The sequence below is a fragment of the Symphodus melops genome, assembly GCF_947650265.1.
Source record: "Symphodus melops genome assembly, chromosome: 3".
NCBI classification, from domain to species: Eukaryota; Metazoa; Chordata; class Actinopteri; order Labriformes; family Labridae; genus Symphodus; species Symphodus melops.
Window position 1 is genome coordinate 16,098,107 of NC_136693.1, and position 27,999 is coordinate 16,126,105.

A 27,999-nucleotide genomic window follows, 5' to 3' on the forward strand; every position below is an offset into this window, starting at 1 on the left:
GTGTCAAACACTCAGTTGGAAATGGTCTGAAATCACTGTAAAGATGCTGACAGTGGATACTCCAGCAAAGAGCTCACAGTCACACTCAGGCTTCATTATATCCAATCAATATTCATTTAGTCACTGAGCCTATTGACTCAATACTGAAATAATATTATAGGCCATTTGTCATGTCATGGAGTAGGGAGAATTATCCCTTTTATACCACCCCCCATTTAGACGAAGGGGATATGGGGTGAGTCCATATACAGTGCATGGATACAACTGTAAATAAGTATTTTTTGATAAAACACTGAGAAATCAATGGCTGCTTCCTGTGATCCATCCCGAGCAAATCAATCATCATCTGCACAGCTGCCAGTGTGGTGCAGGGGGCCGGCGAGGCACTGAGAGAAGGGTGCAATCTTTGTCTGATACCTCTCATTTTGGAATCGCTTCTCATAATAGGGTCATCATTTCATCACTTAGCCCATCCAGAGCCCTGCCACTCAGCCTGGCGGGGTTTGTGGAGAGAGTATGGAGGGAGAGCGCAGGCGGCCCTATCAGGAGTTAACTGAACACACACACACACACACACACACACACACAATACATCTTCATTCAGGTCAATAGAAAGAAAAAGAGATCACATGAAAAGAAAAGGAGATGAGAAAATAGATTCTCTCTCCTGAAAGCTTAAATTGCAAATGGAAACTGTCTGATTTTCAAAGACAAGTGATGCTAAATGTGTTAATCAGTACATGTGAAGAGTGGTTGTGTTTTTTTTTCCTCAGATAAACAGTGCAAACAGTGATAGATGTGTCACAGTGACAGCGTTCATAACAAAGAAAATAAAAAAAATGTAAGTCATTTAAAACAGATAAGATGTCATCACTTCATTAGAGCCTACAGTATATGCATGTCCAATAATCAAAACTTCAAATTGTAAATTATTTTATTTTATTGTTGTTTCTCCAACAGTGTGTGCTCGTGACTTTTTTGTTGAGGACTGCATTTTCCTTCCTCATGGATCTGAACAAATGCAGAGACAAAGTGTTAAGTATTATATATCAAATACATTAGAGGGGGAACAATAAACAAATACATATTTTGATATAGTGACTTAAATATAAATATAAACTGCATTAACAACATGTCAAACCTGTCACTTTTAAATTGCAGAAATATAATAGCTAAAATTACTTTTGTAGCTAAATAGCAGCTAATAACATCAGTAAAGAATGCCAGTTGTTTCGTCAAGTAGCACAGTGCAAATATGTTTAATCATTTAATAACCCTTTTTTTTCAAAAAGGAGAAAAAATGCAAGGTCAAAAATAAATTACATCCATTATTTGCAGCAGATCTCCCCAAAGCATTTGGAGTGAAAACTGTTTTGAATTTCAATTGGCTTCCAAGTGGCAAAAGCCCTCAGCTAATACATCAAAGAAAAATTGGTGTCAACTAATCGGTTTAGGACACAGATTTAGAATGGTTAAAAATCCCATGAATACTTCAAGCATTTTTTTTCCTGTAGCCTATACCACGACAGGCTTGGGAGCAGCCCAGCTGACCTTGTGCGCACCAGAAACCTGTCCGCCACTCGACATTAACTGACTCTTTAACTCGCCCAGCCGCGCAATTAGTCCTCCACAACGCACAGTGTTGTGTAATAATACCCTCTATATCCAATTTAGATTACACTTGCTCCCTCAGGCATTTTAAGTGGCGTGCTTCATCTTTCATTCACTTCTTCTTCGCCACGTAAAGCCTTTTCCATGCGTAAAAACCGAGATCGTTTTTTTTCCAATGAGAAAAGACAGAAGAAAAGAAGAGGAAACGTCAAAGTTAAAGAGGCTTTTTTAAGGTTAAGATACAGATCGCTCAAGACTAACGTTGCATCTTTCTACATAACATGAGCAAAACTATACTCACCTACACTTCCTCCATTATCAGAGCGGTGATGAGAGGTGGACGCGGTAACCTACTCCTATTATAGGCTCCGTGATCTCAAATTATGCGTCCTCCTCCTACTTCAGAGAGACACTCTGGACCAAAACGCATTATGGACACATGACACAAAGCCTTCAGCGCGCTCTCTCCCATTTAAACTTTGTTTTTAATCTTCTTTTACGCATTGAACAAATAAGTAACTGTTTTTATTGTGAACAGATCACATAACACTAGGTGTTTGAAAAAAAAAATCATATATTGAAAAAATATATTTTTCAAAAGTCTTGTTGCACATGACAGACAACAATATTAGCCCCTTTCTCAAACTTTAGCGTGACATGCGTAAGGAGGATAATTGTCAGTACCAGCAGATTCAATTGGTTCTGATGGTGTTGTGAGAAAAGTTCCAGTAATTAGTTGACTGTCTGAACACTACAAAAGGCTGTGGAAATGACTCTCATCGTATCACTGTCATCTGATTAGGCTACAATGTAGGGTCGCTTTGTGTAGCCATGCCTCTTTCTTTAATTCCCTCTCTCTTTCTCTCCCCTCCAAAGTGTGCGTCGGCTCCCACTGTACCAGCGTCATCGCTCTTTGCTCTCTAGAGGTTTTCAGAGCGTAAAAAAACACGTGACAGTGTGTGCATACACTCTTTAGCAGCGCCTACAGCGATCCCTTTCGGCTTATCTGAGACTTGAACTGGAAAGTCAATCACCAGAATGAAAATGGCATTTAGATTTACAAAAACTCATTAAATAATATTCAAAACAGCATGCTAGTTTAATCATTTAAACATTAGTAAAACGCTAAATTACCATAATAATTACAGTATTTTAATTATAATATTTGTCAATAATAATTTTAACAAACAAAAATATTTTTTTTCTTCACAGATTTGGCATATTAAATATAAAAGTGTCATTTGCTTTAACTGTGCCATATTAAATAGGCTATCCGATATTTCAGCTCTGAAACATATCTGCAGCGATCAAATGAGATTACATCCCGTGGTCCAGGCGGATTTGGTGTAGTTGGCACTAATCTGCCCTGGCTTGAGGGTTTATGACTTTCTGGGAGTGTGTATCTGCCTGCTTTATTCCAGGATCTGTTGCAAAAACTATTTAGCCAATCGCCGCAGTAAATCAATCAAACACACGTGAGTACGCAGACAACGCATCGCTCAACAATCACAACATGTAAATGTTGATAAAGCAATGTTTCTTATCGTACACAAACTATTCTGAAGAAGTGAACTGAATCGGTTTTCGACATTTTACTCTCACTTTCCAGCTGTCATCTTACCGATGCAACACTCGTCTGGCGTTAGAAAGTCGACGTGCACAACCGTAGTAATCCGTTTGAAAACTCCCATTGCGGATTTTAACACAAGGCGCACGGAGATCACTGAGCGTCATTCTGTTGATTTATCTCATACACTTAAAACGACGACTTTTTACGCAGAGAGATACAATAACAAAAAAAAAAAAAAAAAAAAGCACAGCAGTGAAGCGCCTTTTTAATTCCTGCCCGTATCTTGCAAGCCCATATCCTGGCACAACAGTCGATTTGTTATTGATCAACTGTGAAAGTGACGGCTTCGTATTCGAAAAAAAAGAAGAAAAAAAGAGAGAGAGAGTTGGGAGTTGACAGACTCGCACGATGTCGCCATCCAAAGGGGGGCTGCCAGGCGCACTTGATACTTACTGCAACGAAGCTTGTTAAAGAGGAAAAAAATTGAGAAATAGAGAATGAGGATTGTTAGTTAACGCGAGAGAGGGAGGGGGTGAGGGAGAAAGAGAGAGAGAGCGAGAGAGAGCGAGCGAACGAGCGAGAGAGAGAGAGAGAGAGAGAGAGAGAGAGAGAGAGAGAGAGAGAGAGAGAGAGAGAGAGCGAGCATGGATTTGGGCAGGGCTGTGGTTACCCAGCAGAAACTCGCCTTTTCCTTCGGTGACTACACCCCAAGAGGAGGAGCGTATAGGCGTCAGGATCCTCAATTTTTCAACTTAGCATCTTGGCAGGACATTTTCCCAAGCAAAGCCCCCGTCCGACGGGTAAAAAAAACTTCTGCGCGGGCATGAGAGCGACGGTGCAACTCACATAAGGGAGCGAGAGAAAAACAAAACGAGACAAAACATCCGACGGGCAGTGGCTGGCAACAACCAAAAAAAGTCATCCGACATCCTTCCCTCTCTTTATTTAATCGCTTTTACTTTTTGCCTTCAGCACTGACACTTAGAAGGGGGGACAGGCAGCGGGTCTGCACACACACGGCTCTATGAGCTCCGACAGCAGCGCATGAGAAAATAAAGGTGGGAAAGTGCGCAAGTTAAGTGGCTCTCACTCTCCGGGCTTCAGCATGGCGTATCCTCAGGGCTACTTGTACCAGCCGTCCGCTTCTCTAGCCCTGTATTCATGCCCTGCGTACAGCACCAGCGTCATATCGGGACCCAGAACCGAGGAACTTGGGAGATCCTCTTCAGGATCTGCTTTTGCGCCCTATGCTGGATCTACTGCGTTCAGCAGCGCCTCGCCAGGTTACAACTCCCACTTACCGTACAGTGCGGACGCGGCGGCAGCGGCCACATTCACCTCGTACGTGGTGAGTAAACTCAAGGTGATTATTCAATCTTAGAGGAATTAAAAGCGAGGATATTAACTCGTTATAGCAGTGCCCGCTGTGCTTTCGGTGCCAAGTCATTAAGAGGGAAATGTGCGTCACTGCACGGATATATTACAGAATGTCAGATCCAGTGAGCATGTTGTTGTGTAAACAGAACTAATTTAACTGAGTGCTGTGCTCTTACATGGTTCTTTGGTAAATTGTGTTTTTTATGACAAAGTGTGGGTAAAGCCTAACCGAAGCTCCTAGGCGCACAACAGTGAGCCGTGTGAAGGCAGTTACGGTCGTTGGATTAGTTTCTGATCATTGGTACGGCAGTTTTAAAACTTACATAGAGCAGGCTCTGACAAAGACAAATGTGGATTGTTTTTTTACTTTCACTTGTATATTTAGAGAGTGAATAATGGCTACAAAATGAAATTATACAGAGCGTCTATCCAGGCCTTTTACTGCACAGACTGAACTGAGTAAAATAAGCAAAACGTGAAATAAAAGGCCGTTATCGTGTCATGTTAATGAATGATCATATATAAACAAATTACTATTTTAATGGGAGTAAAAATATCTCATGAATATTGTAATTATGCAAATCATAATTTAAAAAGACCAATAACACATTTCATGTCGCTAATGAAGTTTAAACAAAGTTCAAAGAAATCGATTTAAAGTTGAACTACTTCATAAAATCCATAACTGTTGTGTGTGCGTGTGAGCGTGTGCACGCGTCAATATGCGCGCGCATGCACGCACGTGCGCGTGTGTGCCCATGTTTATGTCCGTTCAACTATTTTGAAGCAGTCTGACAAACGACTGTGACTAAACTTTTATGCACTTTTTCCATTCCCCCCCCCAGAGTTCTCCCTATGACCACACTACGGGGATGGCAGGTTCGATAGGATACCACCCTTACGCTGCACCCTTGGGTACCTACCCTTATGGTGACCCAGCTTACCGTAAAAACGCAACAAGGGACGCCACTGCCACCCTGAAGGCCTGGCTCAACGAGCACCGCAAAAATCCCTACCCCACCAAGGGCGAGAAGATCATGCTGGCCATCATCACCAAAATGACCCTCACCCAGGTGTCCACTTGGTTCGCCAACGCCAGGAGGAGGCTAAAGAAGGAGAACAAGATGACCTGGACTCCCCGGAACAGGAGCGAGGACGAGGAGGAAGACGAGAATATTGATTTGGAGAAAAACGACGACGACGAGCCAAACAAACCCATAGACAAGGGAGACTCAACAGACACAGAATCAGGTCGGTGGCGCAGGGAAATAAAAGGCAAAAAAAAAAAAAAAATCATCAATTTTTCATCGCAGTCGTTTCCATTCAGGGTTCAAAATTGATTGCTGGTTAATGGTGGTTTATTATTTATAATGGGACAATTGCTTTAAATAATAATCACCTTGAACTCCCCTCGTTTGACTTCTTAGGGGTTGAAATTGCTGGTGACGCAAAGTGTTTAGCAGTCAATTTATCTTTAACTGCATAATAAGGATACAGCTGGTGTACTGCGCCTTGTGCTCGCTAAAAAATATGGCCTTTGTATGGTAATTATATCTCGGATTGGAACGGTTGCTGAATGCTTATTATCACTGCGAAATAAAATACCGGAAATGTATTTGTTAATATCAATAGTCACCACACCACATGCACATTTAGTGTAATAATTTTGGAGAGGAGTTCACTCACCTTTTTGAGCCTGGCACACATGTTTATGATGAGATTTACTGCACACACAATGCGTGCTTCTAAAGGAAACGTGCATAAGTAGCCTAATTATTTTTATATATCCGATTTCACCGCCTCACATATGTTACTGTTTTATCTTCGTCTGAATGTTCCGCTTATTTGGTCGTAATTCTGTTCCTTATTTGTGCTTTAGATCATAAACTGCTGAACCCAGGGGACATTGGCTGTGACAGATTTAAAGAGGAGAACCATGGCAAAGACACAGATCCCCTCCTGAGCGACTCGGAGTTAAAAGACCAGGAGGAGCGGACTACAGACTTGCTGCCGGATTCCGCAAAACCAACCACATCGTCTCCCTCGGCGGTGCCTCGAGGGAACCAGAGCGTTGTGCAACAAGACAAGCCGTCAGATTTGAGCCTGGCAACGGGTACGGTGACCAGCAACGTGACCTCTGTTATCCACTCGCCCCCCTCAGCCCCGAAACCTAAACTCTGGTCCCTCGCGGAGATCGCCACGTCATCAGACAGGTGTAAAGGCAGCGGAGACGCGCCACAGGCTCTTCCCGGTTTGGGTCAGAGCGCAGTACTGGGTAACAACGCATCGCCTTCACGGTCCTCCCCTCAGTGCCCGATCCCCAACAGCACCGTCCTTTCCAGGCCCCTGTACTACACCTCCCCTTTCTACCCCGGCTACACGAACTATGGGGGCACTTTTGGACATCTTCACAGTAACCACGGCTCGGTGACCACGGGCTCCACGGCACATTTCAATGGATTAAACCAGACTGTGTTAAATAGAGCAGAGGCTTTGGTAAGGGAGAGCCAGAAAGTCAGAGGCCAAACGCAGGTAGATATTTGTAAAGACTCCCCTTATGAACTAAAGAAAGGTATGTCAAACATTTAATACCTGACTATTTTCAACTCACCGCGGACTTTTATTTATTTTTCTTTGTGGTTGCATTAAAAAAAAGGAAACACATGAACAATGATGAAGCAAATTCTGAGAACCTTATTTTCTGAGTAAATGCTTATCTCCAGATTTTTAATTTCTGAATGGTTAATCCTAAAATGTAACGAGAATGGTCTTAATCGCTGCAGCCGCCTGAGTCTATTTGTATGAAAGACTAACATGTATATTTAATGTAGCATTTTTGTATTTAAAATGGACAACACACTATCTTTGAAGTAAATTATGGAAAAATGTACACACTTGTGCAGAGATTATTTTGGGGAGCAGTTGGTATTGCCTGACATCAAGGCCAATTCATCCACACGAATTATGAATTTAACTTTTCACCGTGACAGATGCTTCAGTGGGAATCATCTTCTAAAAATAAGAGTGAAGAGAGATCTCTGGAGAAAAAAAAAAGAGAACAGGCCTATATCCAGCAGGGGCATAGTTTCATATCTAAAGAAAAAAATGTTTTTAGTTTATGTTGGTGCAAATATTCACAGGTTTTAATTTAAACATGTTAACTATTGGATACGTTTGTTGTTTTATTTATTTATTGGTTTAACGCGAGTTTATTTGTTTTACTGTATCCAACAGAGGCCTCCCTCTCGTTTACTTTAACGTGAGTAGGTTTGCAGAGGTGGATACTGATATAATAACAACACTGAGTCGCAGTCGTTTAACCCAATTACCTTTCTTGTTTTATGCAGAGCAATCAGGTGATGAACTCTGGTAATGAGCTCGATTTTATGCCAAATTTAGAACTCATTACTATTTTCCAAAGGCGTGGAAAAAGCTGTTAAAAGGGACGCGACCATGCATTTTGAACATACTGCCCTATTATATACTATTAATGTAGAGTCTCTTTAATGGCGCGTTAGATGTGAAACTGTGGTGTCTGGGAAGCTCCCGCCCGTGCACAGCAGAGATAGTCAGAAAGATATCAGTGCAGTGTGTAGTCGGTGTAGCCATGCAGCCTCTCTGTCCACTTACTCTTCCAACTTCTGCAGGTAGGTGTCACACTTGCTCCTAATTTCAGGGGGGGGGACTCTTTGTTAATCCGTCACGGAAACCCATCCCTGATCAAATGGCCTAGTTAAACAGAAGTGGAGCCAATGGGGCACACTAAACGACCACAGTTATTATAAGGATTATAACAACTTTTACATGTCGATATATATATTTTTTTTTTCTTTACGAACTACAGATAGGACCGTCATGGTCATGCAGAGAAAGAAAAAAAAATCTTAGGCATATTTTACCGGTGTTTTTTTTGCTGATTTTTTTTTTATTTTTTACTTCTTTTTTTAAAAATTAATTTATGGGTTGCTTTTTTAAATATATATCATTTTTAGCTTGTACGAATAATGCATTTTAAAAGGGGAAATTTAGAAAAAAAATATTGCCTTTATCTGAAGACATTTGAAATCTAATCAGGTTTTAAAACAGCTATACAGGCCACTGAGCCTTTTAGCACATAGGCCTAAATTATTACTATTTTTTTTAAATGAAATCTTAATTATTATTCGTTTGTGCAGTAGTATTAACAGTGATTTTTTAATGGTAGTTAATCATAACTTTTGCTTTAACTATAATGATTATTACGATGATTATTATTATTAATAATGTTATTATTGTTGACCTCCACTGAAGTGGGACAGCATGCTCTTGTTTATGGCTGCAATTAATCTCCATAGTTTACTTTCCCCCTCTCCAGATTGAGATCTCCCCTGAGGTTTCTATAATTCCCTCAGCCTTAATGTCCTCTATTCGGGCCCTCTATTTTAATCTGACAGAGTGTGCTGGAGCAGTGATTGCGACACATCAGCCGGCTAAATAGCATAATTATGTGTTTTCTTTGCTGGTCCCCGGGGGGTTGGACTGCTCGATGCGATGTCCCCTCAGAGAGTAGAGTTTTATTAGAAATTGCGTTGTTTTTTTCTCCGAATTGATTGATTTAGGAATGTTTCACAGGGACGATATATACGCACTATTTCCACGCTGTAAATCATCTGTGTGAGTATGGGTAAATACTGTGACGTTTATATGGCAAGTGGGCTTTTTAAGGTTCGTGTGCGTGCGTGGGCTAAGAAGCCACACGCTGGGCTGGTTGATAATGTTATATTATGATATTAAACTTCCTAGATTTAGATTTATACGGGAAATGTGGGAAAAGGGCTCGATGAAAACAGGATGCAGGCGTGATTAAAAATGTCTGACTTCTTTCTAACTATTGAGACAACTTGAAATAGCCCATTGAACGCTGTGCGTGTGTGGGGGATTTTTTATTTTTTTTAATATTTATTTCCCAAAGATAAATATAATTTAGTGGGAGAAAAGAAAACGTCATTCGATTTTATAATATTTTGCATTATCACATTGCACTGTAATATGTGTAGCCGATTATAACTATTGTTATTATTATTAGTATTCTAATAATAAAAATACAGAGGTTGGATTTTTATATATCGAGGGAGAATCATTGACAGCTTTGTTGTCATCAGCTCTTTCTTCATGATAGAACTGCGTTTGAGAAGAAGAAAAAATAACCCTCTCACTAATTAAAATCTATATATTTCACGGTTTATTAGCCTACTTTTTCTATTTCAGCTCGTGATAACAGACAGTCAATTACACCCCAGATTTTTGCAGGAAGCGGAGCGAGAGAACGTGCAGCTCTTCATCAGAGACATGCTGTGTAGCCTACAGGAGAGATGCTCTGCAACATTATACAACTCGGTCCCTGGCTTCCCCTCCTGCTTGAATGGCGTGTCGGTTCATTGTTGGGATTGCTACAATATGAGAATACTAAGTAGGGGTGAAACCGTTCCCACGTGTGAAAATGGGGGGAAAATAATCCGACAGCAGAAGAAGCAGAAGAGGGGGAAAAAAAGAGAGGACTACGTCAGTATCCTCCTGATTCAAGATGTTGTCTTGGAGTTTAATGACGCAGATACCGGGTGTTTACAATGGAGAAAAAAAACAACAACAATTATTACTGTCATTAAAGTTAATATAATTAATATTCAACGGTTTGTTTTTTAAAGCTGGAAAAAATGGCCATGGCTTCACATCCAGTCTGAGGGCCGCAACTATAGTTGTTGTAACTTAATAAACCGTAAAACTTTTAATAAAATAATTTCATCTTCGTTGCCAACACCTGTAAAAGTAAAACGCATCGTGTCTTGTTATCGAATTAATGCAGAAACGCATAAATGGATTTGTGTAGCCTGAATCCGAGGCCTCGTGGAAGAGAAACACCGCCAGACAAACGTTTGTCATCTCAAATAAACAGCACTTTTTTTTGCTTTTATGTTTGCATATTTACTCTAAAAGTAGGCGCAGCATTTGGTTTGTGCACTTCAGTGTGCTGGTGTCATGAGAGAGACTTAAAATAGTGCTAATAGAAGACTAATGAATAACAAGAGTAAACCGTGGTTTCCTGTTTGTTTTCTACACTTTTGGGATCGGTGACATGAAACGAAGGGGGAAGTTGAGTCTGGCTGCTGTGGCCTCGTGCAAATCTCATTATTACTGGATTTATCTGTGGAATGTGTGCAGGTTTAACAGAAAACTATCAGTAGGCTACGAAAGGTGTTATAGTGATGTCTAGTAGAGTCTGTCGAAATATAAACGAGCGACACTTTAGTTTAACTAATTATCAGCGTTTTAAATAGAGTATAGGTTTACGCACCTTAAAGGGGCTGCTGTAACTTCAACCCTCAGATTTCAGTACTTTGGCAGGAGATTTGCTGCAGGGGCAGACTCGAGAAGAGTCTTGGAGCAAACAGATTAGACACCTGCCACCGGACAGCTCTGTGGACGCCTCTTAATGCTACTGTATGTCAGATCTCAGGCTGAAACCAGAGCCCGTTCATGAACACACTACCAATATCCCTGCAAGATTACTCTGCGTGTTATACGGCGCTTAGTGTAAACAGCGCCCAGATAAAACGTCCCCTCGACACGACGTCGGGGTCAAATTCAGCTCAAATGTGTAAAAAGACACCTCGCTCTACTTGACCTGCACAGATTATTCACAGAGGCTATCATCGACTACATGATGGTGCCAAATGTGATATCAAAGATGGTTGGAATAAAAGGAGGGTGTCGATAGCAGAAAGGGGAGTTGAGAGAGATTGCTTCATAGCCTATGGATATTTCTTCCTCGATCAAAACATCCTTCAACATGAAAACAGATTATTATTATTATTATTATAAACAATATACACTACTCACAATAAGTTAGGGATATTGTGAGGTCCTCAGTGGGTTTCATGCATCAGTTGTTTGTTTCACTTCAGTGATTTTTTGGGATAGGGAGGCAATTGTATTAGGGTGATAGACACCTCATTTTGCGTTTTCCACATAATGGTCTCACTGTGTACTGTGGCCTTACATATTGGGGCCAATACCAAAAAATACAAAAAGACAACCCTTCTCAATGTGGCATCAATTTCACTCTGGGGGTATAAAAAGCTGGTATCGTCAGTAAATCATTCCCTGTTCATTATTCAAGCAGCCATGAACACACGACGTCACTTAAACAGACGAGCAGCGCCACCTGGCCATAGCGAGCCTTCAGGTTGGTAGCAGGCAGTCAGTTGTTGCTCGTGAACTTGATGTGTCTCAAAGTGTCATCAGCAGATTTGCAGCAATACTCAGAAATAGTGGCAGTGTTCGTGACAGACCAAGGAGTGGAGCCCCACAAGTGATCGACCGCAATGATGAGCAGTACCTAAGGACCTATACCATTACGCTACTGCCACACAGCTGCAGGACTGTTTACGAGAAGTGAGGGGTTCGAGGGTTTCCAGACAAACCATTCGCAACCGACCCCGCTGCTTTGGCTTGAATGCCAGACGACCGTTGCGACCATGTGACCCGGACAATGTCTACCGTCCTGTTGACTGATGAGTGTCGGGTCACCTTGCACAGAAAAGATGGTCGTCGGCGTTGCTGGAGAAGGCAAGGTGAGTGATACGCTGAACTCAACATGGTCCCCAAAGTTCTCTTTGGTGGAGGAGGTGCAACAGTCTGGGCAGGCATCACCAGTCAGCTCAAAACAGATTTGGTGATTGGAGATGGTTCAGTCACTGCACGTTCTTACCTCAGAGACAATGTATAACTCATCATCATGCCCCAGTTCCACCAGCGCACCCCCACCGTTCTGTTCATGGATGGTAATGCTCCACCATCCCTCATGCCAGAATTGTCACAGCTCGACTTCAGGAAGTCGGAGTGCCTCATATGGTATGACCAGCAATGTCCCCTGACCTGAACCCCATAGAGCACATCTGGGACCAGCTGAAGCAGCGACTGGATGCTCATACCAGTATCAAGCTGTCATTGCAGCAAATGGTGGAGACACCCGCTACTGACTTTGTCGATTTTGGTTATTGAGGACTATTTTTGTTATTGTGTAAATGGTCCGGGTAATAAATATTGCACGAATGAAAATGGTGCTTCTTTTCATTCATTAACAGTAATATCAAAGGGAACTATTACTTATTTCAGGGGTGTCCAAAGTGCGGCCCGGGGGCCATTTGTGGCCCTTGAGTGGATTTTTTGTGGCCCTTGACTTCAAATCGAAGAATCAGACCTATAAAATCCTGACTATTCTTTCCAAAAAACTTAGAACACAACAGTTTCCCACTGCAATTAGTTATTGTGTATTTACATTATTTTTTGAAGAGGTCAAAATACAAAAAGTTCCTTCCAATATTAAAAAAAAAAAAAAACCTGTGGCCCGTGAGCAATTCTAACGCAACAATTTTGGCCCGCAAGAAAAAAAGTTTGGACACCACTGACTTATTTTATTAAAATTCAGACCAAATAGGAAATGCACCCATGTAAATAACAATAATCCTTACTTAGTGTGAGTTGTGTATATCATTTTAGATTAAGTAGCTGAAAGTACATGTCATTCATATATGTTTCAAGGGTGTTAATAAAAGCATACCTTTCTTTTTTTTTCTCAGATTTTGCAGACCATGCATACTGTGCCAAAAAAAAAGACAATTTAGTTTCATAATTTTTTAATTAGTAAATAATCATTAGTGAGGTTGAGTGCACAGTAATCACAGAGAGTGGACGAGACTGCACATCAGAGTGCAGACTGTACGCAGGATATGTACTGAGTTTGGGTACTATATCTTGTAAATCAGATTGAGTCTAATGTTGAATCAAACAATTGAGGCTTTGACGCGTGTGAATATGCACACACTGGAATCCTGAAAACTCATGTCAAGGTAACCTGAGTCTCAAGCGTTTGGCACCTTCAACATTCATGTTAAGTGGAGTTATAAAACGCTCTTGAACCCAGCGTAAAGCGGCCCAGATAAGGTGGCAGAGAGTGATTTACCACTGTTTTTTTGCACTTCACACACTGTTTTTCTATTTCTCCGTGCAGTTCCTCTGGGACAGATTACACGTGTAATTTTCAGCTGTGAGATGGTTTAAGTGTGCCCCGCGCAACCCCCCCTACATAAATAAAACATTTCTATGAAAAGAAGGAAAAAAAGGGGGAGAAAAAACATTAACTAGAGTGATGAACTATGAAGTCCTAGGAGGCCAGGGGTTGAAAGAAGTAAGGGATTCAGTTACAGTGGCTAAACATAAAATGTCTGTGTAGGTATGTTTGGATTATCATGTGTTTATTAGACAACATAGAAATAAAATGCATATTTTTATACATTTAAATATATTTCTATGTTACATGGTAATAATTTAAAAACTTCAAACATATGAAAAAAAGTGGATTTTTAAAAAAAATATATAAATGGCATAGCACAAATGCACTCATGCCCTATCTGCAAGCACCAGACTTGTTGAAAGGGGGCTGCTCATCGACCAATCTGCTCTGACAGCAGTGTGGCGTGAGCCTCTGACCCTGTGACTGCAAAGGGTCTGTGTTCAGTGGCCATGTAAGGGCTCACTGGCGCTCACACTGGGGGTTTCTGCCCTGCCCTGAAGGAGGTGAAGTGCGCACACACACATTTCAATACACACATGTGGAGGAGGGCCTCTTACTCTTCGCCAAACGCCGCAGGTATGCACAGCCACAGAGCAGTAAGTGTGTGCATCCAGTGAGGAGATGGAGACACCGCCAGGTTCTTCTTCCTGTGAATCTGTACAGGTCTTGTCTGCATCCTGGCCAGGCTCCTCCTCTTTACTAGTCACAAGGTAAGCAATTTCAGCACACCCACGACTAAATCACTGACTATCGCCTATATTTTGACTATATTTACTTTTCCCATACATTGCAGCAATCCTACTTTGCAGATTCCTTCACTTATAATGTAATACGGCGCAACATAAAGGGCATGTTGTATTGATCTTTTTTATTCTGGTCTACACCAGTCAGTATTTCTCTAGATGTCTTAAATGGTAATGATAGAGTGAATGTGGTTTAAGTGAAACATATGATAAGACCTACTAATATTACAATATTAATGGTTGTGATGAAGATTGATGAACTGTTTTCTTTCAGTGACTTCAGAAGGTCTAAGAGGAGGGGGGAAGGGCGCCGAGCTGCCAGACTGTTTATTTACATTTGCCCTTTTTAAATGATCCCTTTCTTCACAACATCTGCTCCACATTACCACACATATCTGTCCTAATAACCGCTATAATGCCTGCTCTCACACACGCACAGAAGCAACCACACATACAGGGCCAGTTACAATACCATTATCCACTGTTCTTCTGGGACACTTTCGTCTCTCCAAAACACCTTGCACCACAAATGGACCTTCTCACTGCTGACCCATTTCGGTTGCTCTGAGCTTTCCTGTTTTCCTCAGAGTTCGGAGGAGTCTAACGGATGCAAATGGGCACTTACCTAATTGGATCAGTTCCAAAGGAGGAGATAAACGGGGCACTGCCTTTTCTTTTGTCTCCTCCTCCCAAAGTTATTTTGAGCCACACTCAGTTAATAAGGCGGAGCGAGGAGGAGATGCCACCACTGCTGGGCTCATCTAAAACTCTGCCTCAGATTGGCCCTTACTTCCACACAATGAGAGCAGGAAGCGGCAATGACCCCATGTTTGACATTGTCTCAATGCTAATTTAGCTAAATACAGCCTGCTAAGGATGCAACTAGAAATATGGTCTAAACATGAACCTCGTCACTTAATGCTCTGGTTTTGGTAAATGCAGGTGGCTGTTGGGTTTTTCATCAAAAAGACTAATGACAGTAACATGGAGGGAAACACATCAGTTGCGTTTGTGTCTGTGCTTGCTGGTGTTAACATTAATCCAGACATAGCAGATGATTCCGAATGAAAAATATTGGGTGGTTTGTGTTGCTGACTGAACCCCATCACTCCTCCCTAAAAAAACAAAAAAAAAAAAAAAAAAACAAGTGGTGGCTGCATGCCAGTGGGAGTGTGTTGGCTGCTGCACCCTGATTAACAGGGTGGTTTACAGCCAACTCCAATAGGTAATCTCATCAGAGAGGGGCTTTAAACAGATAAAGACCACCTCAAACTAGCCCCCACCCTTGCCAACCCGTCCAACTCCATCCCTTCCCGCATGGGACCACTCATCTAACGCACTAACTGAGTAGTGCTAATACCTGAATGAGGCTAACATGGCCAGCCACAAACCAGGCTCAAATCTTCTATTGACCTCATTTTCAATAAAGGAGCCGTTTCCAGTCTGATGGATCATTTGTTGGTCTTGCATGGAATGGCCATCTGGACGAAAGGATATGATCGCCATGGTAGGTATGCATCACCTGCCAGCTAGGATTCACATTATAGACTAAAGTGTGTTAAAGCTGCAGCCATGTGTCTGTCAATGCAACTTACTTGAGTTTGTATGTTAAGACCCAGACCAGCTTAAAAAAAAAAGTACAAAAAGAAAGACGAGCTAATTGAATTTGACACCATATGGCCACTATTGGTTTAGGTTTTTTTCAACTCAAGTCAAACATGAGGTTATTTTGATCCCATATGAGAAAATCCCTGGTTGCATCTGAAGACACAACAGCAGTTCATTCAGTTATCAAAAGCTTTGTACTCGGGGCCTCTTTTGTTGCAGAATAAAGAGGAGGAATCCAAAACAAATCTGTGAAAGAGCTCTGGCTGTAGTAAAAGCCCTTGTCCCACACAGCCTTCCTTTTCTTTTTTGGGGAGCTCAGAATGGGTTCACAGTAGCTGCACTTTAAGTATAGAAAGATCTGATTTATTAGCTTGTCAGGGGAAGCATTGTTCAAGAAAGCAATCAAAAAGCACTTACCTAGCTCCTCTAAAATTACTGCCTTTTTCACTGGCTAATTTGTGTAACTCCCATGGAGAGGCTGGCAAAGAGTTTGATGAGGCATATAATGATGATTAATGAATTTATTGCCCTGCTGCTCATCAAACGGTTGTAGTATATACTTCTCTCCCTTTCTTCCAATGTGTTGTGCTGGCTTCAGAGCGACAGAGGGCCAAAGATAAGAAAGTGTCACCCTCCTCCCTACTACCTCCCTTTGGCTGTTAACCCGACTGACCTGATGGGCATGAGAATGTAGAGGAGGCTCTGTGAGTAGCAAGGGAGCACAATGGACAGTTTAATAAAAGGTTAAACTGGAAACGCGAGTGAACCTGCTGTAAGGGACGCATGCTCTCAACTTTCAGTCCCTGATCACTTTTGTGGGAAAAGCCATGGGGTAACTAGATCTGTAGCGCTTCTTCTGCCCTGCACCAACTAAACAGTTCTACCCCCCCCCGCCCCGCCCATGCACCAGCCTCAAAGAAGGGGACAAAAACATTGAAGCCGCAACAAAGTAGTAGAAATGACTTGACAAAAATTAGAACGCAAAACGCACATAAAAGCAGAACACCAAAGTGAAAAATGAAAGCACGATGTTCACATTTGGTACTATTCAGCTCAAACAAAGCCTGCTCTCATCACAAATGATGATTAACGACTGACGAGGCTAGCGGGTTCGGGTTAGCTTGTGAAACGGTCACTGTGGGGTCAAAAGCACGTCTACATATTTGCTAAATAAGCCCCCCCCCCCTCCATCCACTCTGCTCCCATAACTCTGGGGTCACACATCTCACTGCTCAACATTGTATAGGATGTTTACACTTGATTACACCCCATGCCTTCCTATCCCCTACTCTTTGGCCAACAGTGCTTGATTAAGTCTTTGCTTGTTCACCAATGCTGGCAACTAAAGAACGCATTGTTGCAACTCAACCCCCAAACAGCACCACACACACACACACACACACACACACACACACACACACACACACACACACACACACATCCCTACCCCCACCATCAGCCTCTTTGAGATCAGATCCCTAGATAGACTGTTTCTGCATTCAATGATTCATTAGGTTGGTCCCTTAAATACATCAAAGAGTTCCTCACAATAAACCAATAAAAACAATTATAACCCCATATCTTCTCGGCAGCGTTGATCTCTGGGGTGTTAACATTAGATAATGAAAGAGTTTGATGACATAAGTTTTCCAAGAAATCTCACTTTCTCTTTCTTGTTTGCTTCCAGTGATGGTGGTTCTTTCTAAGAATGTGGAGCAAAACGGCACATGCCATAGTTACACCCATAACATGCATGTAATTTACCCATGTATTATAACCCCAGAATTTGAAGTTAAAATTAGAAGTTTTATAAAGTCTTTGAAAGAGTAGTTAAATGCCTGTAAAAAAATATAGTGCTGCTTTGGCTCTCAAGTATAATATGTAACCCGTTAAAGTTATTTAAACATTCATTGCCCCCTCTTGCTCCCTCTGTCCTTCGGTTTCATGGAGTGGATGGAGAGGTTTAGGTACAGGCCACTTGAACTCTGATAACCTCTTCCACTGGCAGGGTTGAAATCAAAAATGTTTTTTACAAAACCAGAGACTGCAACCCAATCAGGGGGATTGGACTATGCAGATCTTGGTGAAACATTTTCCAGTTTCTTCTTAAAGCAGATGAAAAGAAAGATGGGCAAAATGGTTATTTAACAAAAGACGGAATCAGCAGTCTGAAGAATGGCGGTAAAAATGAAGTTTCTAAGTGGATGTTTTGCTTCGCAAGTCGTTTCAATTCTCTGACAGGCAGGCATATAGTGTAAATGATTGCTGTCATTCAACAGACTCCAGTACAGTTCAAACCCCCTCTCATAACATTTGGTTGTATTCTTAGAGACTTCTTTGCTGAGTTTGTCTCTCATATTGGAAACAGACTGAACCGACAGTCAGCAGGTTCACTTCCATATATCACCAAGAGGTTATAATCACACTATGTGGTCTTTGGGAATGCAGGAATTTTAATGAATGATGTTTGAGCCTCCATAAACATGAACTTCCGCCTTTCTGGACTGGATAAATGCTTGTGTAGTTGACTTGTGTTTAAACGGTAGTTTTCATGTTTTATTTTAGTAAGGTGTAGGATGAGTGGAGTTTGCCACATTGGATCTCTCGAGGTATGTGAAGATGCTCATTTAATGAGAAACAATCAAATGTAAGTGAACTGTGTCAAACCTGGGTATCTGTATTAGCCACTCAAAAAATAAAATTTGGGTTTATTGTAACATAATATGGAATTATGAACAGACAGTACATTGTAGAACTCCCTAAAAGTGTCAGCTGAAAATTACTGAGACACTTAACATATCTAGCTTAGTAAGCTAAATTGATGTGCTGATCACAGAAATTAGCATCCAATTGCTCCAGCATAACTGTGAAAAATACCAAAGCTGCACACAGATTGAAAATGAACGAGGCGACTATTATGCCAAGCGAATAAAGTAAAATGCATTTTTTTCCCAATAAGACAGTGCTCTAGTAGAGGACGACTGAGAGATTCTCTTCAGTCCTTGACCCATTGAGTGACTCACAATTCCACCAACTTCATTAGCAGGTCACCAGTCAGCACTTGCACTGTCATTAGTAAATACATGAGTATTGACACATACATATACAGTAAAAACCTTACGCACATTATGTCATCAACAAAGCTAGAGAGTGTAGAGTTGATGAGAGGTCAAACAGCCAATTACAAGTGTTCTACCTGAAGCAGTCGATAGCGAGTAAAACCCTCATTCATTATCAAAAGTGCATGGATAAAAAATGCTAAGTAAAAAGAGAAATAAAAGATGTATGGATTGGCATAATATGCATACAGTTTGACAGTCCTAGTTGATGTGCATAATTGTTTTAATGTGGCAATTAAGCCTAAGTGGATATGATTTTACTGTCTGCCCTACATTCAGTGTGATCGTTGCCATGATCAATACTTATGATTTGTAAGTCACCAGTTATCGATGGCTGAGTGTGACATTTAAGCATTCGACCTTGCGAGGAAAAGCTCTTTCCTTGTTCTTGAGAATGTCAACGGGAACATGGAGGTTTGAGGATAGAGTCTGCAAACCAAGGTTCACATTTTACGTACACAGGACCAGTACAATTTGTCTGTACACACTTTTAGAAGTTAAGGCCAGACTGCCTGAAAAAAAAAAAATCACATCTTTAAACTACTTGATGACTTGTAATATTAAAAGTGGTTTACATGGCGAAAGAATCAAAAGTTAGCTAATAGTGCTTTAAGACTTTAACACAAAACTCCTGAAGTTTTCATGGTAAACTGTATGTGTGAACACAAACGGTTGAAAATTAACCTTGAGCCAGTGGGGACATTTATTCCATGCGAGTGGTGCATGACCGTAGAGAGTATGCTCGAACCATTGCCAACCCCGTTCACGTTATTAAAAGGCTGCATAACGTCTTCTGTTCTCCAGTATGTTCTTCTCCACTCCTTTATTGATACTGTGATTCTGTCAAACTACACGTAGCACTGATGTAAAGGCAAATATTCTGATTATACCGTCGTATAGCTTCATATATAGATTCTCAAGATGAGAGGTGAATGTGTGAACCAGATCCTCCTACATTTCTCAAGAAAGTTCGCATAGGTTTTGGAGCAATTATTCTTCGATGACATTTGATCGAGAGCATGCAGGGAAGGGTGTGAAATGTTGGGTGGGAGGGTGTTGGGTTCAGGATTTAGGTGCCTGACTTGTACAGTTTTTTTCCCAATTTAAAAGCGCTCCGCGGTGTAAGGAAGTGAGAAAAATGCACACACAAATAGGCGTTTCAGATTAGACGTTGAGCCTGAGTGACTTAAACAAGAAAAGATAGCTCTTTGTATGGTGACAGATGGATAAGCAGAGGTATCGCAGGCTATAATCTTGAAATAGTTTGAGACACTTTGTGTTTTGGCAACAGATGAACACGAAATGTGATCTCCCACTGAATGAATGAGCAATACTGTTTAAGGAGAGAGGGATCTGTTTTTGATTCGTGTTGTGTCATGTTTTTACCGTAGGCGATCAGACACCAACATCTGGCAGGATCACCCTCAAATCCAACAAAAATGTCACTGGAAGAAAATATGGGGCACTAAAAATTACAAAAACAACAGGTTAATAGCTGGATCACTTGCACATATTTCACATCTGTATTGAATATCTTGTATGGCTATTACATCTTTTTTACCAAAGTTAATAAAGTGTTGAAGCGCATACATAAGAAAGTGTGAAGACACTACATACTGTTACTAAGTAATTCTGGTTCATGTGGGACTAGACTAATTAAGATGTACTTGTCAGCAATCAATAATGAAAACATCAGTGAAGAAGAACTCCCAGCCTCATTAGCAAGCGCTAACCCTGATACTGGTCAATCAGATGTTGATAAAGATCTACACTCAAACCTCCTGTGAGCATGTCTACATGCATATGCGTGTTCTACAACAATACACACGTTTGCAAATTAAGATGATCACTTTGAAACATGAAGGGGATATGTACGCATGAAAGTCTTTGCTTACAACTGGTGATTAGGAAACGGAGAGAGAGAAAAAAAAAAAATCATTTAAACCTCTCTGATCTCCTCGTCAGTCTTTTATGTCGTCTAGCCGAGCAATATTCTCGAATGGGCTTGTATGGGCTTGTCTTTCTATCAAATCTTGTGTTTCCACTCAGACCGACTCCGACCGCAGGCATTTCTTGACCAGCGGCTGGGGCAAAATGTCTGACTGAATTTCATGTTCACTGTCTGTCTATGTGGACGAGACTGAATCTAAAGGAAGCAGGACCAGAGGCATCGAACACAACACAATGATGAAGTGCTTGAAGCATGAGGAGCCAGAGTACACAGGGCTATTAGATGTGAGTGATACGGTTGAAGTAACTCCTGTGAACTTTGGAGTGACTAGACTCTTGGGTACTGCTTGTTGGAAGGTGGTGGTGGTGTGGGGGGGGGGGGGGGGGGGGCACTTTAGCTGGAAGAGTATGGCCGAACAGTTGATTTTTCTCCAAGCAGCCACACAGTCCTCCTCCTCGTCTCCACTTCTAAGCGCAGCCATTCTTTCTTCCATTGAGCGCAGGCAACACGTGTTTGTGACCGCACTCTCTCTTTCTCTCCCTCTCCACCAAACCCAGTTATTAACACAAACACTGGCTGACACTTGCTTGTGCTTTTAATTGTGTCTGGATGTTATGTCTGTTGTGAACACATACATTAGCATTTCTCTGGCACAGTATAATCACTTCTTTGACCGCAACACCACAAAGACAGAGCAGAGGAAAGTTAGAGACTGGGATAGGAGTCTGCCACAGCCTCTGAGCTGTGAGAAAGTGCTCTATGAAGAAGATATTTCATTTCAGCCCGGTGTGGTGACAGTAAAGCTGAACAAACCAAGTTATCCTTCCCGTACTATTAGAATGCTATAAAATAATGTGAAATATAATTTACACAGGGAAATTGATTTTTTTTTCTCCCTTACATAACACAACCAACAAAGGAAACCTTCTGCTCTTTAGTGCTTTCCACACACTGTGAATGAAGCACTGGTGTGCCAAGGACTACAATTTAAAATATGCATGTCCCAATGAAATATGTATATAGCCGTGTGTCATCAATGACATGGCTCCTACAAAGGCAACACCAAGTACACAGGAACGCATGTTTTTTTGATTCTATTCCCTTGACTTTAATTGGTGTAGACACAAGAAAGGACTCATCTGGGGGAATAATTACGCCTGACACAAATGTATTTGGTGTGCATCTTAACATGTTTCCCTGAACCACGCATTTACTTTATGTGAATTACTTCGAAAATGGTAATAAAAAAAAGCATGCAATAAAAGAGGCTCAGTGCGCCAGCCGCCATTGTTTCAGAATTAAACGCCCCAAATATCTTCAGGAAATAAGATTGTCTTCCTGCGGATGGGGGTCTAATCTACTCAGTCATGGTGGTTTGAAGGGGGAATGTTTTCAAGTTTTAACAGGGTTGGTTCCAGCTTTCCCACCACCACCACACCACACTGATCCAACTACGAGGGGCTTCTCTTTTCCTGTCTCAGCCACCAAAGGGAAAGGAGGTTACATGGATGAGCTGTAAATTACACCCTGGAAGAGCCTGTGCAAACTAACTTGAATGCCTTGGACCTGTGAAGTGTCACTGGTGATTAAATGATATTCATCAAGACTAGCACAATGTCGTCTGCATAGAGTATAAAGAAACTTTTTTTTTTTCCCTCCTTCAAGCAGAGATTAAAGAGACAGCTTTTTTGGATTCATTACAAGAACTTAGCTCAAGGCTACAAAGGCAGCAGATAATCTCTTCATGACCCAGACTCCCACAATCAACACAAAAGCATTAGAACCATAACAGTTTGACAACAGTCAAGTACAAGAGAGGTGCAAGCAGAGGGAAGCCGTGTTAGCTAGTTGCCTCTAGCATCTTGGCTCTAGGTCTCAGGTGTCAGCTTCTCTACAGGTATGTGTTACCATAATAGTGAAGTTAAGAGGGTCTCTTGTCGCAGGCCCTTCCCTCCTGTCTCGGCACACTGACTCCAGTGTGACGGGAAGCCTGACCGATTTAGTGCAGTCTTGTTAGATTGAGTATTGCACAATGGAAACTGTCATGCGTCTTGTAATGTGTAATTGAACTTGGAGCCATGTTGCTTCAGAAAATTCAGACAAGCTCGATTGGATTTCACTCTGAATATTCGACAGACACTTCCCGCTCACTGTTTTGCTCAAAGGCTCAGGCGACGGGAAACACTTCTCAGTCATCTGTCCAGAAAAGGCTACATGTCCACTGCAGTTGCACCCTTCTCTTATGTCCCCAAAACCACGATCAACCCCCGCCCTCATCCCCTACACTGTGTTCTCACAACCCACCCCACCCTGGCTGGGGCTGTTTTTGTCCTCTGGAACTTTCATTATGTGAAGAGGATAAAAATAAAGCACCCTGCGAATTTATGGTTCTCTCAGTGTTAGCATTGAAAATATGAACTTTTCAGACATTCGCACTGAGACCAAAGTAAGAAAACAGAGGAACCACAGTGTTTATACAGTCACCGCAACATAGAGGGCTATAGTGCACAAGCAGTTACAGCTTCAAGGTATTATGGCACAGACACACATCTGCACACACACACACACACATGTCCATCCATAGAGCAGTACATGTGCATACAAGCGTGTAAACATTTAAATAGATCCATATGAGGAACAAAAGCATTCAGTAAGAGTAAAACATGCAAATAGAAATGAAAAAAACACTTGCACACACAAACAGAAGGACTGAGTTACTATAATCCATTACGTCCTCTCAAAATTGTTGTAACTGTTTGTTGACTGTGCCAGTTTAAAGGACAGTCTGTATATATCTCATTCTCTCCCAGTGTAAACTTCTGCTACCCATTTAAACCTCAGACACTGATGACACATCCTTTTAAACATCCCTTTCTATTCCATGGACATATGACTCAATGATAATGACAGTGTTTTATAGAGTCATAATAACAATCATCTAATCCTCCATTCTAAGGGGTTTATGTCCACATCCACCTCTGTCTGTCTTTCTCTCTCTCTCCATTTCTCACTGACAGCTGCTTTTCCTGGGAAAGTGCCTCTTTTCTCAGACGATAATCTATTGCCGTCCCCCCATCGCTTACATGTAGCTACATGGTGAGTCAGTGCTGTAATTCCATCATTAGCTGGATAATGTGTGTGCTGTCTGTGTGTTAAAACTCTAAGTGCCAGCTTTGGTGTGACCCCGAGGCAGCCTGTGGGTTTGACTGATGCCAGTATACCCACCAAGCGTCATTTGAGCTCTGTAATGGGTTTTGTCCAGCTCAGTTTGGCCTAGATTGGCTTCAGTTATAAAGGCCTCCACAGTGTCTGCGTGGACTACATGTTGCTTCTCTTTCTTCAAGCAAAAAACATGTTATTAGTTTCAAACCTGAAAACACCATATCCTTTTTTAAGGGGTTTTAAATGAAATAGTTTCGCAGTACGAGAAAGCTTGTTGATGTCTGAAGCGCCCCCCCCCCCCCCCCCCCCCCCCCCCCTTTTTTTCTTTTCCTGATGAACTTGTTGACCGTGCTCAGTGACACATCTCTGAGACAGGATTCACACCAGTAACTGGCAACACCCAATCACCTTCAGCCACTTTCTCCACAGGCAGCCGTTAAACACAGCGCCTGCCAAAGACAGGCACTTCTGAATCAAAAGTGGAATTACAGTTAAACATGGGTTGTATTACGCCCACACTTTCAGATACATCCAAAGACACAAAGGCAGATTGATAAAACATGCCTCAGCTCGGTCCCCACCTGTCTTTTTCCAATAACAAACCCGCACAATTAACTTCTAAACTTTGCTATAAATCTTCCAGGACGCATGTTTAAAGAGTCCCTCCAGGCAGGCAGACATTTGCTTTTGATTGAAACCTGAGGAAGAAAGAGAGTTTGTGTCTGGGTTTGGAAGTGCTTGTTTGTTTGTTTTTTTTAAATGTTGAATATAAGATTTATGTGAAATATCTTAAAATGTTTGTTTGGTAAAGTCAATACAATAAAGTAAAATCTAGTCCGAAAAGACCTTCAGTGCAGACTTTTAACAGATTTCAAATACAGACGCAAAACCACACACGCCCTCTTACTGCACGTGTGCACCTTTCCCATTCAAACACCGTATTCAATCACAGATGAGCTCCAACCAGCCCATGACAAATCTCCACCTGTGTGTGGGATCAGTGTTGTTGCACATGTGGGAGCTCGCCCTGATCCCACAGCCTCTGCACTATCACCCACCACCTGAGGCTCTGCTTGAATGACAGACTGACTTATGGGAGTATCTTGCCTGACAAACAGCATGTGTGATTGATCACCGAGGCTCACCTGAGCACCTGAGGGGGGGCCAAGCATGCCAAGGACTTCAGGCCCAAATACGATGCACCTTTCTTAGGTTTGTCCACCTGACTCCCTGGGGGTAGATTCTCCGACACATTGATCTGTGTGGTCATCAACCTCTTGCTGTATGTGTTTATGAAATCTCCCGCAGACTGTGTCATAGCAACCCAAATATACAGTACACCCTGGGGACAGGAAAATTAATTAGACACTAAATCATTTCTACTTTGAGTCAAGTTTCTTTTCTGTTGATCTTGAAAGGAGCTCTTTGACGAAGCAGTTCTTGAAAATAACCTTGGGCTATCATACAGACGAGTCTGAGAAATAGGATTTTACCTCATTGGAATTAAATGAGGCCTTTTAACATTGTACTAGAGGCAGCCAAATTGCGCAAAGGAAAAGGACAATTAGCAGAGGATCAATCTTTTCCTTTCTATTTTCTTTTCTCCCCTCTAATTTGTTGTTGCTTTCTTTTAGAAGCGTAATTAACATTAGCAGAGGAACACATACACCATGAGCTTCTTGGAAGAAGAAGGCAGACAAACCCCCATCTAGCTCATAGCTATGTCTGGATTGCCTTCTGCGCTGAGATAGGAGTCAACATGTTTAGCGACATCAAAAGAAAACCTGATACCTTAAGTATAAGAAGATTAACACTTGCAGTGATCTTGAGCTTAGGATTCTCCAGGACTTTCAACAGACTGTGCCAGAAGGGACAATTACTGATGAATTGGCACCAACATCTCGTCGTTATTTAACAAAATCTGGCACAGTGTATAAGCTCTCGTCCTTAAGACTTCCTTTCAAGTCTGGCCCCGGTATCAGAAGGCTAACAGATTGGGGAATGTGACGAAAACCGACAGCAGGGGAATCTGCGGGGACACTAAAATAGGGAGGGTGGGCAAAAAAAAAAATTAAAATGAAAGCAAGCATGCAAGAAGGAAAGAAAGAAAAACAAAGAAGACGAAGAGGCAAACAAAGACACAATCTTATCACTTTATATCCTGACTTTAGGATTGTGTCATATCTCAGCATAGATATTTGTGGCATCTCTAAGATTACTGGTATGCCTGTGGGTTTTTCACTGTGTACCTCAGTGGACTCAAAGTGACAACTTTAGGAATGTGACATTGTGTAAAACAAATGCTGACAGTCTTACAGGGAGCCACAGACGCATGTAAATACACACTCAGGCAAACGAAAATAGAAAAATACACTTTAGCCGAATAACAATTTAAATAGCATATTATTTCATCATTATTGCTATTTAGAGTAATTTATAGTACTTAAATGTCACATAAAGTACCACTCCCACACACACAAAATCCAGCTTCAGAACACCTGTTAGAGGTGTCACTTTGCCACAAGCGCTCTGCTAATCCTTACCTTGAGCACCTCACACTCACCACAGGACTCCTCATGGTTTATAAAGTACACTACTCTTTACACATTTATCACTCCCTATTAATCCCAAGTACATACTTCATGCTTGTACCTACAACGATTTTGAACAGCAAACGTAATCTGCCTGTCAGAGGGGATGCCAAAAGAGGAAGCCGCATGGGGGGAGTCTTGGACAAGCTCCTCTGACAAAGATGTCTACTTACCTGCTGCAGCTCTGAATGCGTCCTATTTTCACCTCCAGAGCATTTCAGTGTGATCAGCAACTGTTTGTTTTAGTTTTTACAAACTCTAGGTTTTGCTTTTTATACAACTTTTTGAGGAATCTGGACCTCGCTATATATCTTTTAACACAAATGTGACGACATGTTGATCAAAGTGCTGAAATCGTGAGCGACTGTCACCACATCGTTTTTAACGCTGTCTGGATTTTTGCTGATTTATTCTGAATGTTTTAGTATCACAGACCTCACCTACGGTGAGAGGGGGAAAACAAATCACAAAGTTATCATAGACTACTCTGTAAGAATGATAACAAGCCGGTTTTGAAATGTTCTGGCCCAGTTTAAACACATATTCATTATGTCTGCCTTGTCTGGAGTTAACTGTTTTTAAGGGATTGGTCAACTATAATTACAATCTATGTGGGGATAAAAAGAGAAGTTGTCATCTGTCTTATCTGTGGGCTGTTAGTCTGGCTCCAAGTCAAGTATAGATACAGAAAAATGAAAAGAGTGGATCGAGACACAGTTCAGCTTTAAGTGTGAAAAAAAAACAAAAAAACTTAGAAACAAATAGTTGAATGAATCGTAGCTGTCTTGAAAAACAACAACTCAGCATTTTCAAAATACATCCTTGGGGAAAGATGCTGCCATTTGGGACAAAGACTTAAAAAAAAAAGGATTGCCGTAAGGATTCTTTTTAATGAAAATGTTCACCAGGGCAACTTAATGTTCCCATTCAAAACAATATCTGCCTGTGACAACTGAAGCATTATTTGAGATTTGTACTTAATATTCAGGCAGGTAGAAGCACCATGGTGATGGTGTTAAGGAACACTTCAGAGTCACATTCTGATTTCAAAATAAACTTTATCAAATTTATTAAGTGACCACCCCTTCTAGGAGAAGTCCGTTTTTTTCATTTCTCTAAACTTGTTCAAGTTGATCATTTCAGACTCACACTCCA

At 41.4% G+C, this 27,999-nt stretch overlaps 1 protein-coding gene across 2 annotated transcripts; it reads left to right on the forward strand.

The window, feature by feature from the left end:
- The first annotated feature begins 2,822 nt into the window (after positions 1-2,822).
- On the forward strand, positions 2,823-8,432 carry irx5a (iroquois homeobox 5a). Of its 2 annotated transcripts, none has more exons than XM_079338821.1 (3): positions 2,823-4,544; positions 5,404-5,809; positions 6,438-8,432. In XM_079338821.1, exons 1-3 carry the CDS (start codon positions 4,287-4,289, stop codon positions 7,145-7,147), a joined length of 1,374 nt encoding a protein of 457 aa, XP_079194947.1. In that variant the 5' UTR covers positions 2,823-4,286; the 3' UTR covers positions 7,148-8,432. The 2 variants fall into 2 exon arrangements, with proteins under 2 accessions (XP_079194947.1, XP_079194948.1); XM_079338822.1 differs by having other exon boundaries at positions 2,825-4,529.
- The last annotated feature ends 19,567 nt before the right edge of the window (positions 8,433-27,999 follow it).